Source organism: Ammospiza nelsoni, chromosome 5, assembly GCF_027579445.1.
Source record: "Ammospiza nelsoni isolate bAmmNel1 chromosome 5, bAmmNel1.pri, whole genome shotgun sequence".
In the NCBI taxonomy this organism is placed as follows: Eukaryota; Metazoa; Chordata; class Aves; order Passeriformes; family Passerellidae; genus Ammospiza; species Ammospiza nelsoni.
Window position 1 is genome coordinate 15,734,947 of NC_080637.1, and position 17,719 is coordinate 15,752,665.

The 17,719-nt window shown below is 42.4% G+C and overlaps 1 protein-coding gene across 1 annotated transcript in view; it reads right to left on the minus strand.

Annotated features, from left to right (window-relative positions):
• CELSR1 (cadherin EGF LAG seven-pass G-type receptor 1) overlaps window positions 1-17,719 on the minus strand; it is a 165,163-nt gene that overhangs the window by 65,220 nt on the left and 82,224 nt on the right. Inside the window, exons 3-5 of the mRNA XM_059472953.1 lie at window positions 10,181-10,403; window positions 5,765-5,880; window positions 3,034-3,122 (exon numbers count right to left, since the gene is read on the minus strand). Of these exons, the coding sequence (XP_059328936.1) occupies window positions 3,034-3,122; window positions 5,765-5,880; window positions 10,181-10,403 (428 nt within the window). The remainder of the gene's footprint in view (window positions 1-3,033; window positions 3,123-5,764; window positions 5,881-10,180; window positions 10,404-17,719) is intronic.

The following is a 17,719-nucleotide window of genomic DNA, read 5'->3' on the forward strand; positions in this document are numbered from 1 at the left end:
AAACCAGCTCTGGACTTATCGTTTACTGATGAGGCTCCAGTGTTTGGCCCCATGTGGCAGGGGACCTTTTGATATTAGTTAATTCTATTAGCTAATTCTAAACAATCATTTTTCAACAACAATACAGATAAACATTACCAAGCACATCACTTCTGAGCTAAGTACAGAAAATACTTTACAGGAGTCACTTCTACACTTGCTTCTCATTTCACTATGGTTATTAGCAAACTGACTTTGTGCAGGGTGACCTTGCATATTGCCAGGATGTGTCTATTAAGAAAACAGCTGCTGCTGAAGTTTTTTAATGCAAGAAAGACAAATCAATAAATTGGATCTCTAGGGATATCTGTGATGATGATTATGCATTTCCCACAGACAACACCGGCAAGAGATGTCCAAAAAGGAGCAAAGACCAGAAGCTCCCCAGGCAAAGAGCAGAATGGAAAAAGGGGGAGGAGCACCAAAGGGATGCTGGTGGAGGCAGCCCCTGTGGCCCTGCTGCCAGGAAAAGACAGAGGCAGACAGGAGGGAGGAGAAGGGCCTGAAGGTGAGCATCAAACATGAGCCAGAGACAGGGAGGAGGGAGACAGCTCAGGGGAGCTCTGCATGCTCAGAAAGGGTATGCATTGTCTGAGCAAAACAAAGGGGCTGTGTAGCCTTGGGATGATGAACTGACACTGCAGTAGGATTTTGGAAAGAGTGGAAGGATGCAGTACCTGCAAACTAATATGTGTGCATGATTTCATATTTCAAAACTCATGAGTTTTGGTACCCTGTTATTCAAACATCTCAACTGTGTCAAGTTTAGACACAGCATCCCATTTATCTTGGCACAACTCAAATCCCTAAACTGTCCCTGTCTTTTCAACCTCCTCACAGGAACTTTGCTTCTAGCTTTGTTAAAACATGAAGTAGCCAAGAAACTGCTGTACAAACAAATACCAGCTGAGGTGAAGGCTTAACCCTGGGGCAGGGTGTGGGGGCAGCCTGGTGGGCAGGGCTGCAGAGCTGCCTCCAGCTGTCCCTGCCCTGCAACACCCACTCCCTCTTCCACTGCTGGAGAGCTGGTGCAACATGTGCAATTCTCAGATGTGCTGGGAAGTGCTCAGAGCACACTGAACACATACTGGTGAGCATATCCTGCTTGTGCCATTTACTACTCAACGTTGTGAGCTCCCCCCTCCAGCCCAAATTTAACCATCCTGCAATAAATGCTGCTAAGGGGAAGGTGATGACCTCAGTCTCTCACACGGACAGCAAAGGGCACAGTGCAGCTCTCCACACAGCGACCCTGCTTTTCATCACTTTCATGTCACACAAGTGGCAAGGCAGTAAATCAGCAGTGTTTCCTGGTGTTTCCCTCTGCTCTCCCTCTCTGCCCTGAATTTTGTCCTGTTCAGTGGAGACTGGCTCATTTCACTTCAAAAAACTGGGGCAGAAGAAGAAAATGATGACAGGACACACATGTTAACAACGAGAAAACACCAGCTGCTAACATGGCTCACCACCAGTCTGCTTGAACCACAGCAAGCCCTGAAAATGAGGCAGGGGTTTATTTTTAACATCTGTGTCAGATCTCTTTGCCTTTTAAAGAGCGTTCCTCTGCTGCTCAGGCCCCTTATCTGCTCCTTGGCACTTCAGTGAGCTGGTCCAGCAGCTCTCCCTGCAGCTGTGCCCAGGAGCCTGAAAGCTGGAGTGTCCCTCCACTGCCTCTGCAAGTGCTGTGCACTCTGCCAGAGTAATCCTCTAACAAATATGCACACGTGGAAACAGCAGAAGAGCTCCACAGTGTCCACAGATGTGTGCATAGAAACACAAGTTTCACTTCTATTTCTCTGGGCTCCCGATAGCAGACAGTATATTGCATATATTAAGCACAAAACTTAATTAAGTTTAAAATTTTTAAGAAAATATAAAATACTAATAGAAAGCTTTTTACTACCTCAATAAAATATCCTTAGACTAGGAGATCCTATCTAGGAGTCAAAATAAAATTTTAATCCTCCCATTCAAACTGCCACACAAACTGTGATGAAAGGATGCAGCACTGGGAAATAAAAAACTTGCTGATTATATTAATCCTCCATCTTCCATTCAGCTTCCTACACCAGTATCCTGTTTCCTTTTTAACAGCCAACAATGCCTCTCTATTTCCTTATGTGATTCCCCTAAAATTCTAGCATGTCAGACTTAAAAGCCATGCTTCTTAGTCACTAAATGAACTCTAATTTTTGTTATGGTTTATAGAAGATCTCTGACATCTACCTGTAAACAGTGACACTGTACACTCTAAAAGCCTGCTTTGTGGTTCATCATGAAATGGCTGCTCTGCACAGAGAGCCTGCAATGCTTTTAGTTTAGTCAGACTAACCCTGTGACCAAGTGGCAGCTGAGGGACAGGGAGCACAGAGTCCACCTCTGAGTGCCATGGACTGCATGCAGTGACAACTTTTGAGTTTCTCTTGTGTATCTTTTCATACAGCAGACAAAAAGTTACTAAGTAAGTGCTTTATTACTGAAAGCTGTGAACCTTTTAATAATCATATTTTCCAAACCAGAGAAGCTAGTGCTAGCTAAATTCATCATTTGACAAGACAGCTATAGGAAATAACTTTCTCTGCTGCAGAAAATTCTACACTAATGGTTGGTAGCTATTACACTGAAGGCTCCTGCATAGCACAATTTTTTTAACAAGATACAAGTGAATCAGTTGGTTTAGACACACTGACACTTGTAACAGCTTAAAAAACTGAAAATGAAAATAGTTCCAAGCACATGAAGGTTTCCCTAGGAGTACTTCTGAAAAAAAATATACTACATCTAGTTTTGCCTTCCTGGGCCAAAACCCAAACGTCCTATGAGAGAATTTTTGTCCCAGGCAAGGTAAGCAAAACCAGTACCATTTGTGCAGAGCTGTACCAAGGTGCCTGGTGAAACAAACACAATTCAGGTCACCTGCCTATGTCAGGTCAGAGCTAGCTGCCCCTGTAGCTGTATGAACAGCAGGGCTAGCAGCAGCACATGCAGCCTTACCTTGTTGTAGTACTGCACCTGCACCGAGTGCCACTGCCCGTCGCTGACCCCGCCCGCAATGAACGGCGCCACCGTCGTGGTTGTCTCCCCTGCAAAGACAGCCAGCAGGGAAAAGTGAGCCACCACCACTGCAAGGAACACACAGAGACTCTCACTGGGCACAGGATGCAGCCACCTTGCTCCATTAGGGAGGAAATTTGGTTTGTCCTGCAAGACAATAAATACCCCCAGTTTTGTGGAGTCACTCTGGTGCACAGAAACCAGCTTCTGGCACATCTGGGTGAATTATGTTGGTTTTTATCATGCTTCTGCAAAGGGTGGTAGCAGATGCATTGGGTAGATACAGCTATTGCTGAAGTGATCAACTGAGGGAGAGATGTACATTAATTTTTCTGCATTTTTGCCAAAAGCAGCCTTTGAAGTGTTTTTTAGTATGATGAGCCTTGTAAAGGGATATTTTGTCAGGGAAGGGAAGCTACTCCCTGTTAGAGATGAGAAAGTGAAATCCAAAGGTACTCTAGTATAAAACCCATGGTAACCTTGGGCTCAGCAAAACTTTACCAGTGATTAATGAAATTATTGGCAGCCTTTCAATGTTTATATTTGAAAGTAAGACTTTGCCATTGCAATTGGAAAGCTAAAGCTTTTAAGCCAGGACAGAGTCAGCAGACCCAGCTCAGAAACCAGGCATATCTGTTTCGAGGTAGCAGCAAAATAAACATTCATGTTGAAAGTACATAATAGGCCTGGCACAGAGAAGGGATTGCTCCCTTTTCTTTTTCCTTTTTTTTTTTTAACAGTTGGAAAATTCTACATAACAAACCACAGGAAAAATAACTGCCCCTGTAAACGAACAAATCTCATAGTATTGTTGAGCTTAAAATGTACTTTCAACTCTGTATTTGCAACAAACATCTAAGTCAAGTATTATTCTTGTGTTCCCTACTCTCCTTTAACTCCCATCCCATATGTGTCTGTGATTTAAACAATACATATTTCAGTTTAGCATGTATGACATCCTGCTGTGATGGTTTTTATCATTTAGTGATAAAATCTATACAGATAATTGAGCTTTCTATTCAGCTATCAAGTGTCTGCAAAAGGAAGATCGCTGTTCTGCAATCCTTTTGCCCTGCTTTCTGAGAAAAAGTTGTTGCGACATGTAACACAGTGAGATCAGGTGTCCAAAACTTGTACTGTTCATTAAAAGCCACTTAAAACTATAAAACATAAACCATTCTCCTTCCAAAGAAAATACCATTTGTAATGTGCAGGACCAGACCTGCTCTCAGGTGCAGCAGTGCAAATCTAAATTTAGTTTCATGTATCTTAAAGGAGTTCCTTCACATTTAAATGCATATAAGTGCAAGCAGAATTTATTTTTTTCCCAATCATCCTCAGGGTACCTTCCAAGCAATTTGATTCAAGTTTAGACAGGTGAAGCAGAGCTACAGAAGAAAGGACATCTCTCTGCAGCATGTTATTTCCTTACACTAATCCATTCAGAAACCTGCCTTAAAATCTAATTTGGACAACTTTGAGGTAATAAAGGGGAAACGTAACTGGATACCTTCAACCCAACGGGCCCACTATGCACTCAGCATTGCTGGTAAATCAATGGGGTCACACAGGATTTACCATGGGGTCTGAGGGCAGCAGCCATCACTGGTGATGAGTGTGCAACACCAATGCAGGCTGTGCTTCTGCCTCTATGGCTTTACTGCTTGCAGTGTCTCACTTGCCACAAAAATAAAAATGACTGGAGCCCACATGTCTGTCTGAATATGGATAATGGGAAATAGCAGGTTTATTTCCTGAACTATGTGCCCAATACAGTGGCACAAACATCTCACTTGACCTACACATAACTCCACTTGACTTACAGGACAACAGCCCTTTCCAGATATTTGTTTTAGTTTCAGTAGAAAAATAGCTTAAACCTGTGACAACCAGAGTTTGTCCGCACTACTGAGATTTCATTAAGTCACCAAAGCCTTGCCACCAAAAGTACAGATCTGTTTCTGGGCATATGTCCTGCCTGAACTTTGCTTGTCAGCCCTCCCCTCTCTCTTCTCCTACAAGCACCAAAGACACTGGCTCAGTCCTAGTGCAGAAAGCAGCCAAAGCTGCCACTTGCTGCTTCCTGGCCCACTGTAGCAAATGAGCATGCAGTTCTTCTCAATTCGTAGTTCTCTTCAATTCGTTGTTTTTTATGGCTTCTTCTAAGAGGAGGTGCTTCTCCAGGGCAGAAATGCATTCTAGAGACAGCATTGCTCCTCCCCAATCCCTAATGAATGGTAGGCCATTTTCGCTTCTGCTAGCTTTTCCTTTGGCTTGCATTGATTTTTAAGATAACATTTATGCACCTCTGATGGTGTAGTATAAACACACAACATTTATCACAGTATGATAAAATTAAGTCTCATTTAAATTTAAGCAAACATTGGCTTGGAGGCCAACATTCAGGCTAGTGCCAATCTTTTATAGTAGTCATAAACTCTGGCTTTTATAACTGATATGTTGACAAGCTCCTGCCTACGACAGTGAGAGCAATCACCACAAACCGCTACAATCTGGAGTACGCCCGGCATCACTTGTTTACTGTGCAATGTCAGCCAGTAAATTAATGAGGCAGCAAATACCCATATAAAATCACTGAAGTGCATTTCCAAATGGCTTGAGAGGATCTCCTGACTTCAAGGAGGAATGCTGGACTCAAGTGAAAGCTCACCTGCAGAAAAGGTAAGCTGGATCTGCTCCTCGATGATCTCCAAGGCAATGAAGTCGTGCTTCTCGTTGAAACGCCCATTGTAGAGGAGGAGAGCGTTCCTCTCTCTGGTTGCAAACCTAGAACACAGAGACATGGAGTTAGCTTGTGCTTAACAGCTTATGGATTAAAGACTGATGGTCAAGTCACCCAGAAGAAAGAAGGCATTGTGTTTAGCAGATAAACAAGCCTTTGAATCAATCTGCAGACAGAAAATTATAAAACTGAGGAGTCAGCCGCAGGATAAATCTACTCTTTCACAATCAACAAGGCAAGCAGATGGAAATTACAGAAATCTACTCTGCAGAGATCTGCTGACCCTCACGAGGGCTAAAATTAGGCAGACACAAGATGCAGCAGCAGTATCTGACACTCACCAAACAGTAGCACTTACTACACTCTGCAAACATTTTCACTTCAAAGGGGGATCCTTGCTGCCTGCTTGCTGTCTAAATGCTACAGTGTCCTGGGATAGTCATCAACTGACTAAAAAAGCCTGATGGAGGAGTAAGGGGAAAGATAAGAGTTACTTTAATAATGCCATGTGGAAAATCAGAGTTAGTCAATCAACAGGTCAGTCAATTGGAAGAAGGAAAATCAACACACAAATGATTTCACTAGATCAGCACCAACAGGTGCATTTGGATTTTGTTTATCTTGTGCTACTAATATCGGATGTATCTTTCTTGCAGAAAAAGGGGAAACCCCACTTTTAAAAAAGCCTACTTTTTTATGTCAGCACAGACCATTTTTAAAAAATTTCTGCTCGTTGTATTTTCTATTTTTTAATTGAATTCTCTTATCTCTGGAGAGTTGCACACAGCTTTCATCTACTCAGAAATGCAAAAAAAAAAAATTACACTTTACATAAACATTTTTACAAATATTAATATTAGATAAAGAGAGAAAAAGAGAGAAACCATGGGAATTTCTTGCGCTTCCCAATGGCAATTTAGTCTGATTTTGTATCTTGAACTTCAGGAAATATGCCTGATTTAAATTAACCCATTTTCCTACAAATGAATGAAATACTGAACACAGCTAATGAAATGAAATCTGTCTTCCACAGACAGAAGAAGTCACTCTTGTGCCTGTCATATCATGTCTAATGGCAAGACTCTCACGTGATGCAGCAAAACCTGCATTTCAGAGAATGGGAATGAAGCAGTATTTTAGAATACTAGGGTTGGTATTTGAAAGAAAAGGTTCCAAAGATAAAGAATAATTTTTACCAGAAGTTGTTTGTCAGACATATGTATGCTGTGGATCCCACTGAGTAGAGACCTTTCAGAATTTGAGCTACATGGAAATGGGAAATTTTATTCATATATTTTTTAATGTTTTTGAAGGATAATGAATTGTTCTGGTTCAAAAAACAGAAGTCACAGATCTGATATTTCCTGTAAAATTCAAATTTCAAAGAATATGCTTTATAGTCCATAAAAATATTGATTAATGTTTTGATTACTTTTAATCAGTTTTGATATACATATTTATTTCTATTTTTATCATAGTATAATGGTATACAAATAAAATGCAAACAAAATTAATTACAACAATATCATTGAAATATACCAATATTATCAAAACATGGATTTAATTTTCACTTTTCACCATCAAACATTCCATCCAAAGGAATACAGTTCCTGTAAAACATTTCCCAAGACTATTTTTTCATGGATAACTGCTTCATCCAAATGTTTTGATTACATCTGTGCAGAATAATGCTAGTGCTGCCTCTTCAGTGGGCAGGAAGATTTAGTCTGGCAGCAATAACAGGAAGCTTAGTTCTTTTTGAATATATTTTCTCATTTTCTTACAATTTCCTACAATAATTTTAAGTATGAAACCATTATTTATTACACTAATACATTATTAAGCCATTTTGTACATCTCTTTATCTGTGCTCAGTTTCACTCTTTGCCACTAGTCAAAAGCAACTTTAATATTATACTTGTTAAAAGCACTACTGCTTTTGAACTTGTCTGGTTGTCACCCACCAGCTGGGGGAAAAAATGCTGCTTTTTAATAGAAGGGATATGTTTCATTTCATGACACAGGAAACAAAATACTCTCTTTCTTACAGAATTTTGCATAAATAATGAGAAAACCTCTCCACTAACAGTGTCTCTTGAGTGAAGGAGTAGTAAATGTTGGAATTAAGCAAGGGAGGTACATAATATTGGGAGCAGAAAGACATGCATGGTCAGTAAGCTAAATACTTAAAAAGACATTTTAGTTATGAGACTGGACAAGGCAAATATTCTACTCTTTGCTAGGAGTGGGTCATTGAGGCTGAGGGAAGCTGGACTCCTTGGGATTTTACAAATGCTTCCAAATCACAAAATGTGTAATGGTAAATCATCATCGTTAGCAGTCAAACTGCTAAATCTTGCAGGTCCTCACATGATGTTTTCCTCCTCCACTGAAGGATTAATAAAAGCCAAAGAAATAGCTAGTGTAAATAAAAGTGAACTTCAGGTATGAAAAGCTAAACGTGTGGCCATTCCAGGCAGTGGGGGGTGAACCTCATAATGGCCTAGAATTCTTATAGTCACACCAAATGGAGTAGGCAGTGCTTAGCTCATGACTAAACAAGCCATTGTGGTTCTAAAGATGGTGAAGAAGCCCTGGTGTAAGGACTACCCTTGTACAATACTTTGCTATTTCTCAATAAACCCTACACAGGGTATTTGAGTAATTTTAACTTAAAGCACCCTAAACGTCAAAGCTCTCTTTCCAAAAGCCTGAAAAATGACACCTCATGGCTGAGGGGACAAGTCAAGGGTAGTGCAGGCAATTCAAGCTGGCAGCCAGCACAGACTGCACCTTTGTTTGCTCACTGTGGGTCTGACAAATCCAACAGAGCCTTTTGCTCCTTCGTTTTTCTGTGCACTTAGACCTGATGCTCTAAAACAATCTTCACAGGCACAGCTCTCCCTTGCCTTGGCTTGTGTGCAAACCACATCTGTGCTTTCTGATTTAACCAAAATTTCAAGATTCCATAAAATTTTGACTTTAGGATTAAGGCAGATGAAACATAAATGGTAGAAATCATAAAATGATAGTTTGCATTGGAAGGCACCATAAAGACCATCCAGTCCCAGCCCGCTGCCATGGGCAGGGACAGCTGCCACTAGACCAGGTTGCTCCAAGTCCCATCCAGCCTGGCCTTGAACATTTACAAGGATGGGGCATTACTTATTTCTATTAACCAAAGTATTTACATGGGGGGGGGTCTCTCTGGGATCTTACCTCAGGAAAGTAAACTATGCTAAAGAACAGTACTGAAAAACATGCTGTAAAAAACTGACCTGGCTCCTGACAGATATGAAACACCAGGGAGGAGACATGAGCCTGAAGCCTGTCTGACCTCCCTGAGCACTTTCTCTGGGCAGATACACACACATCTCTGCCCTTGCAGCTGCTGCTGTACCTATCAAAAAATCCCCAGCTCTGCTCTTTGGGGTCAATAACACATTTTGTGTTGTTTACTCAGTCAGCTGTGAGGGAAAACCAAAAGTCAATCCTGCCCAGCTAAACCATGGGAGAGCTGCAAACCCAGCCCTTCCCCAGAGAAGAGGCATCTGTGCACCTGGAGCTCTGGCTCCACACCAAGCCCTATGAGCCATTAAGTCTTCTCCAGAAGGGGGGGGTTTTCCCTGGTGAGGGAGAGCCCTTGCCCATGGCTGTGGCAGCTATCATTTCTCCTCCTTGCCTACCTGAGCACCCCCAGGGCAAAAGTGAGAGCCCAGAAGAAAACTGTCCAACATGTGGATGTTGGGGCAGGTGGGATGGGGATAAGAACTAGTACCTGGGAGCTGGAATGGGACCAGAAGCAGGACCTGGGTGTGAAGGCCAGAAGGAGCTAAGTGAGCAGCTGGACCAGTTGGGGTTGTCCCAAAGCAAGAGCCTGAGAAGGATCAGACTGAGCTCAGCCATGGCCTGACATGTCCAGGTCCTCTCACAGGTGGGGAAACAGGAGATGGGAAGAGTGCTAACAAACAAGGAGCACAAATGGTTTGGTTCTGAAGCTGGGCTGAAGGTCAGGAAGCCAAAGGCCCAGACAGTACAAGTGTCAAACCCAACATTCACCCCAGCACTGCTGCAGCTCAAGGCTGGTGATGGGTGGCCAGAGTGGTCCTAGTATCTCTTCTCCCCGCTCCAACAGGGAAGGTCGTGAGTCAGCAACAGAGAAACATGCACAGCAAGGCAGAAAATCAAATCTTTCAAATAACATGCCCTTCTCACAGGAGTCACTGTCAGACATCCCTGCAGTGACCTTCAGGGGCAGCTCTTTGGTGGCCACCAGTACATGACAAACAGTCCCAAGCTGAGTGAGAAGCCGCCAGCCCCAGAACCCTTCCCGCTGGGACTCACATGAGGGAGACGGTGAAGTGGAAGCGCTGCCGCAGCCCCTTGAAGGTGATGAAGGACTGAGGGGGGAAGCTCCTGGTGGTCATCTCGCAGTAGGGCCGCTCGTACTCGCCGGGGGGGCACTCGCACTTGAAGCCCCCGATGAGCAGGTTCACGCAGGTGCCCCCGTTCTTGCACACGCCCGGCGCGCAGCGGCCGGAGCGCGCGTTCACCTCGCATGACTCTCCTGCAACAGGAAATGCAGACGTCAGGGAAGGGGGCACCTCAGCCCAGCACCAAGCTGAGACACTCAGCTACCCAAGGGGTTCTGCTGCAGGTCAAGCTGCTTCCAAACTTTTGCACCTGATTCCCCAAGCAAGTGAGTTACAAGCCTGTGATTGCTGGGGGTAAGAATGCTGCATCTTCCTCAGAATGCAGAATTTTCAGAGGCGTGTGGAATGTGATTTGCTGAGCAATCCTCTTGCAAATATCCAATAACATTGGCCTATGGTTTTCAGATTCCTTGGCTGCTTCCAAACTGAGTGACAAATACAGACCTGGTGACAGATCTAGATGGGAGGAGGTAAAACCCTGCACATTCTCTGTCAACCAAAATATGTGGAAATTGTTTTGGTGTGTCACTATAGTTGGAAATTGTGTGAAACAGATAAATGGTTTCACTTTGTCTCAAATGGGATTTGGCTTTGCTGCCCATGGTGGCAGCAGGACATGGCTGAGCTCATGACAAAGCTCTCAAAATGTCTATAGTAACAACAAGCAGGATACAGATGACAGAGAGATTGCTTCCACCTTTTCCCACACATGCATCCTGCAGGTGATGACAATTTTCTGAACCCTTTGGAGAAGGGCATGTTAACTCTCCATAAAAGTTATGGATTTTGTGTGCCACTTGCTAAGTTTTTTCATCCCTAAATAATTTATCTTTATTCATCCCCAAAGCATGTAGTAGGATGTGTTAAATACAACAGTAAAGAATGCAGTGTCTTGCTTTGTATGTATGCCATGGGTTTCTGTCCTGTGCTTGCTCAAAATCTGAGAATGAATTCCAATTAAAAAAAAAAAGTACAGAGGATATTAATTTAAAAATATCTGCTGTGGCTGGGACAAAAGCAGCTGCTGGATTATCATTGCACAGAAAGCCAAACCCTCTGTGAGAGTTAATTAGTTAACATTGGTGTTTTGACATGTGTATTCTTATGGTATGTTCACATCCCACATGTAAAACTGTTCAGAGAAACTGGAGGTGGCATATACAGTTGAATTGAACCCAGTAATGGTGCCTGACAATTAAATGTAGAAAGATACTACTTAACACAGCCAGCTGAAGGAATACATTTCTAACACTTCAGTGTTTGCATCACCACTGCCACCAGATGATAAAATTACATTGGGACAGGCTCTTTACAGTGCTCAGCAATAGGACAAGGGGCAACAGGCACAGACTGAAAGGCAGGAAATTCCATCTGAGAATGAGAAAAACCTTCTGTCCTTTGAGGATGACAGAGCACTGGAATGGGCTCCCCAGAGAGGCTGTGGAGTCTCCTTCAGTGGAGATATTCAAAACCCATCTGGACATGATCTTGTGCAACTTGCTGTGTGTGACCCTGCTTTGGCAGGAGGAGCAGAGACCCCTTCCAACCCTGACCATTCTGTGGTCCTGTGATTGATCCAAGCACAGTTAAAACCGTGAAAACACATTCCTGCAGGAAAGTAAAAGCAGCAGGAGCTGTGGGCAGTGACTCATTAACAAAGGTAAATTTAAATGGAAAGTTTTGTTCCATTTAGTGCTCCACAGCCCAGCCCCCACAGGTTCCCATGCCAAAGCTGCTCACAGTGGGAAGCTGAAGGCAGCAGTACAGTGCACCCAGAGCTGGGGCTGCAGCTCCCTTCTGTGCCAGGCTGTAAATGCCATGGTTTGCAGCTGGCTTAGCCACTGCCCCAAGGGCAGTGATCTCTGAGATAAGGTGAGGTGGGCAGCTTTGTGGTTTTGGCTCTCTGGCTTTGCTGCCTTTTTCTTCTTGCATCAGCATCACTTGCCTTTCAGACCAGGTATGGCTTAAGCTGGCAAAATGCAGGAGCAAACACAAGGCTGCTGTGATCAGGAGCCAGGCACACCCCAGCCAGGTGGGGCCAGCTCTGGGGGATGGACCTGCTCTGTGCATTACTCTGAACTAATAACCCACACAGCCTTGAGTCCAAGCCTGTGCTTAGAGCTTCTCCCCTTCAGCACTCATGTTCCTATATTCTCACTTTAATATATTAAGTGAAATGCTGTGAAAATCACTTGATAAATATTTTCCTGTTTCCATTGATGAGCTCTACATATCAGGCAAGATTATGTGAATACACTTTCCTTAATATTTTTAAACGCTCTATAATGTGTTTCTTTTGGAAAAAAATGTATATATCATCCAAGATATCCCTCAGTATACAGGATATGGTGCACACATGCATCAGATGTTTTAAGAGGACACTACAGCAAGCATTTGTTGATGAACCACTGCATAAACACAGCCCTTATACACATATCTTGTGTACCAAAACTCTCAAAAAAGTGGAAAAACAAAATTCCTACAGAAAGAAAAAACAGAGGTTTGTTGTTTTAAAAAAAGTAGTAGGATATTTTGTGAAATAACTCCCTGACTCACAGAAGAATGTAATCTTCAAGGCTTTCTGGGAACAGAATGATGTATTTTGTAAAAGCAAATAACACGGAGGCTTGAATACACAGAGAGAAAAAGGGTGAGCTAAAAGGAGAGATTCCTGGCATTGCAGCATGCTGTGGAAATGCCATGGCAATACAGAGGTGAAATATAAAAGCCTAAGCTGGAAGTCATTGATGGTTCTGTATTAATTCTGTGATATAACAAGAATATATAGACTGTTTGTTTAGATACCTATACAGGCATAGAACTATTTAAGAGAAAAGCCTACAGAAAAGTTATATTGTATTGTTTTTATTACTTCTTTTCATTATGATGTGTAAAGAAGTAAATTAAAATAATATACTTCAAGATTCTTTGTCCCATATTTATTCGGTTGTAGCATCATGGATGTCCCAGTTACTAAAATTATTCTGAATTCTCTTAAGTCTGTAATGTAAATGAGAATTGCATTTGATGCATATTCTTTGATGTTGAATTTTCATATTTTATGTGTATTTACCAAAACATATTAAAGTAGTGGTTTTGAAATCTCAACAGTAAATGCAAGGTGTCACTGTGCTTTGAGGCACAAAGGTTACCAAAAAACCTTTTGTATTTTAAACTTAAAAACCTTTATTACCCTTTTCTCCAAAAGTGCGTGGAATTATTTAGAAACAGAGTATTTTTGCCTTTTGGAGTAGCCATCTTAGCAAGAATTGGACGCACTGCTTTGATCAGGACTGGCAACAGAAGGTACCTTTGTGTCACCCTTGGGTTTGCCACTTCCCAGGGCAGCCACCTCCCCTCGGACACAGCACTGTCCCACAGCTCTGCCCTGCAGGATTTTTGAGGCACAGCCTAAAAACCATCCTCAGAATTAGAACCAAAGCCTGCATGGACTTGAAGGAAGAGCTGGCTGCTGGCTGGAGCCAGAAGGCCCTGAGGGAAGAGCTGCTTGAGGAGCAGGGGAGGAAGGAGCTGCCTGTGCCAGCCCTGGCAATGAAAAGCGCCTGTGTGCCTGCTTGCAGCGCAAGGTCGGAGGGCTGGCACGTGCCATCAAAAGGGTGGCCTTACAGTCTGCTAGGAAAAAATAGCACAGAAGGGCGAGAGCTGCTGTGCAGTGAGGTCTGGAGGGGCTGGGGTGATAAAAGCACAGCCCAAATAGCTGTCACACACAGCCTGGGGTCAGTCTGTGAGACTGGGGATGGCGGCATGGCTCAGCCACTCACCCAGCCTGTGAAACCCTCCTTTGCTCCTCACAGCATTTCCTTGGCTAATATAATTTCATTTTTCACACTGGCTTGCATTTTAGGAATCACTGAACAAACCAGTTACACATCACAGCTCTGTGGGATCCAAGCAGGGGATGTGAAGCTCAGCCCCTCCAGCTGCTGAAGCTAAAGCATGCACTCTCAGATAACATGGGCTGTGGATGCCTGTTATCTGCCAGCAGATTCCTGGCCTTTGAAAAATTCTGCCTTGCCAGAAAATGATTTACTGTGACATGCCAGTAGCTGAACTTATAGCCTCCCAATTAATACTGATGCCTTTTAAAGCTACTTGTGGCTTTTCTGCAGCCCTTTATGTAGTGCTTCCTGGTTTTAAAGCCCTTGAGATCAAAATGTCATAGTTGCTTTGGACACTGCAAACTACTCACAAACATCCTATCTTTAATACATACCTATCCTCTTCGATTTTAGGACTAACGTTATAAAGATGTTAGTCATAAAGTTCCTGTTAAGTTTATGTAAGTGAGGACACCATGATAGCAGGTGCAAAATAACAAGAACAGGCAAATACAAAGGCTGGCTAGATTTGGTCTTTCTCTGACCAATTCCAAATAAAGTAATGAAAGTTTAACTAATAAACAATAAATGGTGATGAAAAAAGTGAAAAGAAATAAAAATAAGCTATCTTAAAACTGAGACAATAATCTCATAATTGCAAATGCCTGGTGAGCTGAACATTGTGGGTTTCAGGCAACACACTGGTGTGCATCAATGAGCTGGTCTGTGCAGAAATCTGCAAAAATTGTGGTTTTCCTGATGAGTTGTTTGACTTTACAACAACAATGTAAAATGTTTGAAAGCTTGCTGGAAACAAGATGATGGCATCCAAATACATACAGAATTCCTCTTCACATCAGTTTACTGCAGTGTGTTTCACCAATACACTAGTTTAGGGACTAGTCCTCACATTTTTTTACTATTCTCTGATTGTATTCAACTGAAACAGTACATTAAATATATATTTACATGAAGCAGCAAATTTGCACTGATGTTCTGTTTTCATAAGTTTCCCTGGACAAATGAATTTTTTACTCACTGTCTGTAATTGTTTGAACTGATTCTTTTCTCCTTTCCTCATCCTGCCACTCGCCCTAGACACGTATTCATTTTCTCTATGCTTATAGTTGCTTTGCCAGAAAAAAGGAAAGGAGAATCCATAATAATTAAGGCAAAAGGAGAAACAACAAGAAACAGAACAACTAAATTCTTAAAACAATTCCTATTGACCGTTTGCCCTAATAAAGAACCAACTATATTAAAAATGCATTTGCTGTCTTGCACATTATGGGAAATCAATCCTCCTTTTCCTCTAGTAATTAAAGCACTACTAACCTTACATGACAATTGGCACCAAAGCAATCAGTGCACTAAGAAATAAGAAGGTTGTTAAAAACAAATTAGCTGCAGAATCAGCTTGGAAATCTCCACTGGGACAAGAGATAGAGGATCCTGTGCTTTGGGGGTGGTTTCGCCATAGTTCAGAGAGTGAGAGTCCCCTCCTTTCCCCAAGCACACTGCAGTTTCCTCCCCCTCCCTTGTGCAGGCATTCTGTAGATGACTGATCTGTAGAGCTAAGATGGCAAAACAACATTCATTTCTTTATTGAAGCGTTAGTGATCTTCAGATTAAGACCCTTCTAGAACTGATGGGATGAATAGCACAGCAAGCACATGGGCAGGAGGCAGGACCATGCACCCAGGAATTCTTAGAAAGGTTTAATTGTTATGGAAACGCAACTTTGAGCCATTTTAGATGGCTCATGTGTGAGTCCAGTGGCTCAATGCTTGCCTTAGGAGAACTGAATCAACATCTCCAGTAGATACCCGCCTCTCTCCACTGATTGTACATGGATGTACTGCAGGAAAATTTGCCTAAAACATAGGTGCAATTCAAATAATAAAAATTAGCACTGGATTTTCTCCATAAAGGGAAATTCACGACTTGATAAAGGGAAATTCATGGGGAATCCATGCCCATAAAGGGAAATTCAGTGGCTCTGTGGTGCATGAGTCTGCCCTCAGAACCTACTGGGAGGTCAGCTTTACGTCCCAGCAAACTGGCAGCAAATGCCAATTACCAATGAAAAGTGACACAAACTAACTAACTAACTAACTAACTAACTAACTAACTAACTAACTAACTAACTAACTAACTAACTAACTAACTAACTAACTTCTACTGGGTTTATGAGAGAAGTTAGAGAGCAGCTACCCAGAAACATTAGCCAGCTTATTCTGAATGATGGAGACACTGGATCAAATAGAAGTTAGAAGCCACTGGTTTACCAGTGTGACAGAGATTAATTTGGGGACAACTAAATTCATGTACCATTTTCCATGAGTGACTCAGAAGTGTTATTTGAGTAGCAGACATAAAATCTGGGTTCCTTAGAAACCAAGGGCCAAACTCCTACTGCTACTTCAGAGAGGCCATGCAGACTCCATGTTATTGACACTGATGGGCATGACTTTGTGAGGTTTCTAAATGACACTGCTACTAAACCTTTCAACTTGAAAATACATTTTGGTCTTTTCTTTTACACATTTATTTATGTTTTTAGAACTGGGAGTGATCTAGGTTAATTAAAATTATCCCAAACCCTCTTATAGGGAGAAACAGCAGCTTAAGGTCTATTTTAGAGTTTCCCTCCTTTCTTTTGTTTTCTGCTTCCTTTGATGCTTTCTGACTTATAAAGTCATATTATAAGAAACAGGTTAAAGTAAAATAATGCTAAATACCTACATAGTCCTACTCCACACATACACACTCAAACTGCTGACTTGCAGTGACAGCTTTCCTGCAGAATTTCAGTTGCTAACCATTCCAGATTTCATATTATGTATTTACAGGAGAATAACCTGACCTTATAACACTAAGCAAAGTAACAGCAGAAACATTCCTGTCACACTATGCGCATAGCTTGCCAAGCAGTTCTCTGAGGTGATATGTAGAAATGATTCCATAATAAGATACTCTAGAAATCAGCCTTTTATCTCTGGATCTGCTTTAGGTTTTCCGTGGGCATAAGCACTAAGCTCTGAGCTGGTGGGAAAAAACTGTGCAGATACCACTGCTCTTTTGGATACAAACACATATCTCTCATACATCTCCTTTACCATCACACTTCTCCCTTCCCTGTGCTTCCATAAAGTTCCCCCTAGGCATCCCTGATAACTCACAATTCAGATTTTCAGAAATCCTAAGACTCAGCTAAATAAGTGTCCTAAGATTTTTAATAACGAGATGCTTTAAAATAATAAATGTGAGAGACTTTTTACTTCATTTTATTTGCCTCTGAAGCTGTGGGTGTCATCTGCTGGCCCCAAGGTAGATGAGAGCTCTTGGTGGTCAAATTCCAGCCCGAACTGTCTGTTCTGAGGGAACTCCTATTCTTACTCACACCTCAACAGGATGATGCTACCTGAGCCTTCCTAGTTCCTCTTCCCACCAGGGTCCTCAAGGAAAACCTCTGCACCCTGGCTGCTCTGAATTCCTGCAAGCTCCTGGGAGGAGAAGCAGGACCACCATGAAAATATCCCATGGGCCAAACAGGCAAGGGAGAGGCCAGGATCCCATTCTTCTTGCTGATCCTTCCCCACTGGAAAACA